The sequence below is a fragment of the Alexandromys fortis genome, unplaced genomic scaffold (assembly GCF_014885135.2).
Source record: "Alexandromys fortis isolate MF-2015 unplaced genomic scaffold, M_Fortis_MF-2015_v1.1 scaffold_128, whole genome shotgun sequence".
NCBI lineage: Eukaryota > Metazoa > Chordata > Mammalia > Rodentia > Cricetidae > Alexandromys > Alexandromys fortis.
Genome location: NW_026068012.1, coordinates 4,787,033 through 4,792,685, shown reverse-complemented (window position 1 = coordinate 4,792,685; position 5,653 = coordinate 4,787,033). Strand labels below are relative to the sequence as shown.

General features: G+C 33.8%; 1 protein-coding gene across 1 annotated transcript; it reads left to right on the top strand.

The window, feature by feature from the left end:
• Positions 1-3,828: 3,828 nt before the first annotated feature.
• Positions 3,829-4,776, top strand: LOC126513620 (olfactory receptor 4C15-like). The gene has a single exon (XM_050162104.1). The coding sequence runs from the start codon at positions 3,841-3,843 to the stop codon at positions 4,774-4,776; it is 936 nt and encodes a 311-aa protein (XP_050018061.1). The 5' UTR covers positions 3,829-3,840.
• Positions 4,777-5,653: the final 877 nt, after the last annotated feature.

The window sequence follows — 5,653 nt, the reverse complement described above, 5'->3', positions numbered from 1 at the left end:
ACAAGAGCTAGTTCCAGAACAGGCTCCAAAGCTATGAAAAAATCCTGTCTTGAAAACCAAAAGAAAGAAAGAAAAAAATATTGATTGCTTTCAAGGCTAAACTGGGCTACAGAATGAAGCTTTTTCACACACACAGACACACACACACACACACACACACACACATTCACACTCACATACCAGAAAAAAAAAACCTTTTTGTTTTTCTAAAAGGAAATTTTGCCAATGTGTGTGTGTGTGTGTGTGTGTGTGTGTGTAGTTTACTTCTTAGACACTGATAGAATACATTATTTTTACAGTAGGTAGGAGCTTAATACATTGGCTCAAATCTCTGACATTCTGAATTTAAGTCACTGTTAAATGAACATGCCTAAATGGAACAGCTCTATTACTCCTTCCTAGATCCAGGAAATGTCTTGAAGGAAAGAGCTGAAAGAACATAAGGGCTGAGTAGTGTATGGGGATCAATGTTATTCAGTGCTGTCTTCCGCATATAAGAAAAACATTGTAATTGGGAACAAGCTAAATGCACACCAGTGGCATAAGATCTGGCCTTTCAACACGTCTTCATGGATAGGGAAAACACTATTGAGTATCAATTCTTCACTGAAGAGATTGTAACAATAAAGTTCACTCAAAAAGAGGTATTTTTCTTTTGGATAAGTATCCAGAGGAACGTGACTTGTTTCGACTACTTATTTTGAGAACTAACTTTGGGAGAAGTATTATAAACATTCAAACATTTGCAAAAGTACGTAAATTCATATATTGGAAACTCCTGAGGACATTAATTGGCCAAACCTTTGGGAACTAAGAGTAAGTCTCACAGGTAGATGGCATCTCATTAAACCTACATTAAGTTCCGCTTTCAGTTATATAAAGATTTTGGCTCCTTTATTTTTCTTTTATTCTTAAACCACACTGAAGACAGTACTAAAGAATTATTTAACATTTAATATTTTAATATCTTCTACCTTAACTGCCAGGATTTTTTCTCTTTTGAATCTAGAAAGAAGAATTTAACTATAGTCACAGCATTTTGGACATCATTGAGTGAACTCTCTGTAGAAAAGAGGAGCAGCTTTCCCCAGATTTTCAACAAAACTGACACATGGTGAGACTAATAAATCAGATACTGGTCTTTACTTTCAGAATGATTTAAGTCACAAAGTGAATTATTCTGAATAATAACCACCTACATTCTTTCAAGCACTAGGTTTCTGCCTCTGAAGTGTTTAGGAAAAACTAAGTTGAAGTTTTGAACTGCTTTAGTTTTAGCTGTCATGGCTTATCATTCTCTTAAAATGAGCTGAATTCCCCAAGACATGAAAAGAGATGCTCTGAGAATCTGTTAGAAAATATGCGAGAAGAAACAGAAAAGTCCTTTCTCAAGCATTACAAAAGTAGTAAAATGAGTAAATTTGAGACATTAAGGAGACACACCAGATCAACGTGAAGAGTGAAGGATCAATAACCCAAGGAAAAGTTGTTTCCTAGAGAATGATGGAAAGAATCTTCATAGTTACATATAATAATATTTCATTGGAAGTTAATAATTTTAGATAAAATACAATGGATTTAAGCAAGTTTGAATACCTAATTTTGAATATGATTTTAATTCGCTATTCTCATTGCAATAATATTTATATACTTATTTGAAGTAAATTTAAAAGCAACTAGCTAGAAGAACAACCTCTCTGTTGATCCCTGGTGGTGTTGAATGTCATACACAATTTACATTAACAAAGAAATTCTTTTATCTTCAGATAGAGTGGTGTTGCAATTATCTTTGCTGCTAAGATTAATGGAAAAGAACTAGTGGGCAATATGGACAGTTGCACATCGAAGCACACTACCCAAGATAACTTCTTAAGGAGCTCCCATGGTGATCGTAATTACCACTGTGAGGGACTCCTGGTCAAGATGAGGAACAGATCTTGAATATTTAACTACATAGCTATTGGGGCAAGACCATCAAACATTCCAGGAGCAATAGAAAATAGATAAATTGGTCCTTATGTAAAAATATAGCTTTAAAAGTTTAAGAGTACATGACATTGGATCGGATTGATTTGGTATTATAGTCATTTATGAAAAGAATAAAATAGTGCAAAGATATTAAAGTGAGATGTAATTCCATTAGTATCTGAATTTGCTGCAAACTCACAGCCTTCCTTAGAACTTTAAGTCTTGTTTGGTGGACTTATAATTGATGTTTAACCTGAAATATTATGAAAATAGTTAAATCCTATCTTTTGGGGTGGGTAATTTTTGAGACAGGGTATCACTATATAGCTCTGATTGTCCTGAAACTCACAATGTAGATTGGCTGGTTTCAAACTCAGAGATCTGCCTTCCTAGTGCTTGGATTAAAGGCCTGTACCACTATGCCAGGCTAATTCTATCATTGCGTGTGCATGCATGTGTGTGTGTAGTTTCTTTTATAATATTGTAGATACAATGTCAATAAATGGGGACTTAATTTTCCTGTCTTTTTTCCCATTAACACATTAGAAAACTACATAATAGTTGAAGTCTTCTTGGTATTATTGCTTAAGTTATAGTATCATGTGATTATAATTTGTAATAGTCTTATTTATGTACCAAAATATCATGCATGTCTAAGATCTTTGTTTAATAATTTGAACAGCATCTCATTCTAATGTAAAATTTCATTTTCTTTTTAGAATGAAATCTGATGGTTATATTAATAATGCAAGAAATTAAACAAATGTATGGCTTGGAGTTATTTTCTAGTATTTTAAAGTATTACCTGAATAAAATATGTCATTTTAGTTGGCATAATTCTTCAAATGTTATTTTAAAGCATTTTTATTTTAATTTATTTAGTTTTATATCAGCATGTGTGTAGATGCTTTTTGAAACAATACTGGCTCAATATTTACAGCTTCTTTTTGATACTCTGCATAATATCCTGGTAACAGTAACAGATTTGGCTGGATATAGTGGCACAAGATTGGAGGTGGAGGAGAGAAGTTTGGAATTTTCAAGTTTTCCTAGGATAAATGGTGAGTGTCACTTCACCCTGGACTATATCAGAACTGGTCAATCCTGTATGAAAATGAAGAACTATTTGCTTTTTCCTTCATTAAACCAGCCTTTATGTCTGGTAGTTTTGTCTATTTATAGTGCCTATTATAAGTAAAACTATATTCTTACCTATTTTACAGCAAAAGAGTACTAATTTTCTATTTAGGATTTGTGTGTTTGTGTGTGTGTTTGTGTCTGTGGTGAGAAGGGAATAAACAAATGTACATCATGTAGGACCGACATTTTACTCATTCTCAGCACCTTGTAATTACTATAATTTTAGATTAACACTAATAATAAACAATAGACCATTCCAAGAAATCAGACATATTGATTCAGTTGATGCTTTACTGTGTATGGAATGGAACAGGACTGAGTAGCGTCCACCGAGTAACAGACTGAGGCACATGCTGATGACAGGTATGGTTTATAAATTATGTTTTTGCTAATAGATAGCTCTAGCTTCAAAAGATATGTTAATATTTTACTGAAAAATACACTAGAAGTTGATAAAAAAAACTGACCTTTAAAAGATACACTATTTCTGTCTTTAAGCAAATGTAATTGTTTTCATTCAATATTAAAAATGTGGCTGTTTAAAAATATTTCATAATTTGCCTTAATTTCAATTCTACATGCTACACAAATCAAGATATTTTAATATTCTATGGTAATAAGTCAATTATTATATTTTGATTGTTGATGGTAATATTAAAATTATATGAAGCATTTTTCACTCATGTTTGCAGATTTACATGAACACATTTTGCTTCCATCTTCTTGAGAATCATGCAGAACCAGAGCTTTATTAATGAATTCATACTCCTGGGGCTATCTCAGAACACAAAAGTTGAGAAAATTCTGTTTGTTGTGTTTTTGCTAGTCTACTTTGCAACTATTGGTGGCAACATGATAACTGCGGCAGCAATTATCTACAGCCCTGCACTGCTGGGCGCACCCATGTACTTCTTCTTGGTATTTCTGTCATTACTAGATGCCTGCACTTCTACTGTTGTAACACCCATGATGATCGTAGGCTTCTTCTATGAAAGGAAGACCATCTCCTTTGAAGGCTGCATGGCACAACTATTTGCCATACACTTTTTTACTGCTGTAGAGGTGATTGTCCTGTCGGTTATGGCCTATGACCGCTATGTGGCCATTTGCAAGCCCTTACACTACTCTTCCATCATGAACCGAAGGCTCTGTGTTCTTTTGGTTGGGGTAGCATGGATTGGGGGATTCTTGCATTCTTTCATACAAATTGTTTTCACCTTGAAGTTACCCTTTTGTGGACCTAATATCATTGATCATTACATGTGTGACTTATTCCCATTATTGAAGCTTGCTTGCACTGACACACACATTTTTGTTATTTTAGTATTTGCCAATAGTGGTTCTATCTGCATCATTATCTTCTCCTTATTACTTGTCTCCTATGGTGTTATCTTGTTTTCTCTGAGAGCCCACAGTTCTGAAGGTCGATATAAAGCTCTCTCCACCTGTGGATCCCATATTATAGTTGTTGTTTTGTTCTTTGTCCCATGCATATTAGTATATGCACGACCTTCATCACCGTTCTCCTTTGAGAAAAACACACTTATATTTGCCAATGTCCTGACACCATTGCTCAATCCAATGGTTTACACATTCAGGAATAAAGAAATGAAGAATTCCATCAGCAAAATTTGGAAAACACTGATAGTAGTTTCTGATAAATACTAAAAAACATTTTTATGGTGCTAGAGAGAAGAATTTGCCAGTGTGAGCATTTGGTGTGCTGCCAAGAACACCTGAGCTCAGCCCCACCACCCAGGTAAGAAGTCAGGTATGGTAGTATACCTTTAATCCAACAGTGTTGAAGTGCAGATTCCAGTCATCAGGTTGTTAGACAGCTATTTTATCTGAAGAATAGCAAGTTCAAGGTTTAGTCTAGATTTTGACAAGGAGATAGGGTAGAGAGCAAAAGATGTACATATACAATGCCCTTTTTCATCTCTACATTCATGTGCATAGGCACAAACACCATCCACAAAACATGTATAAACACATATGTATGTAAACTCATCTACTTCCATGAACAACGAGGCAAAAATAGTCACATATACAACAGTTAATGTAAATAAAAAGTAGCCAGTATTCACTCACACAATCATCTCATTATTTACTCAGAGAGAAAGATATTATATTGTTTGGTAGAAAGTACATCAATACTGAGGGTAAGAAATCTCTTTCCTAGATTATATATTCACTTTAAATTGGCCACTTAGCGTTGCTTCATGAATACTAAACCAGTTCAAGTTCATATTCTTATTTATCTAAAAATAGTTTGAAAAAATTTAACAATTATAGTGTCATTACCACTATATTTCATCTAAAGAAAAAATGATGATAAAGTAAAATAAATGTGTCCCTGAAATTAGGAAAGAAACACACAAAACTTTTCCAAGAATAAATGGGTTCTGAGTAATGCTATAAGACCCCAGAACCTTGAGAGTGGGATTAAATCAGAGCCTTAAATATAGGTCTTCCAGCATCATTTGACTCTATTTTAAGTTGGGTACCTTCATGTTTCATAGAAAAAAATGAGTAAGTTTTTCTT

Excerpts from the sequence above, each read along its gene's own strand:
- LOC126513620 (XM_050162104.1), top strand. The coding sequence starts at position 3,841 with ATGCAGAACCAGAGCTTTATTAATGAATTCATACTCCTGGGGCTATCT.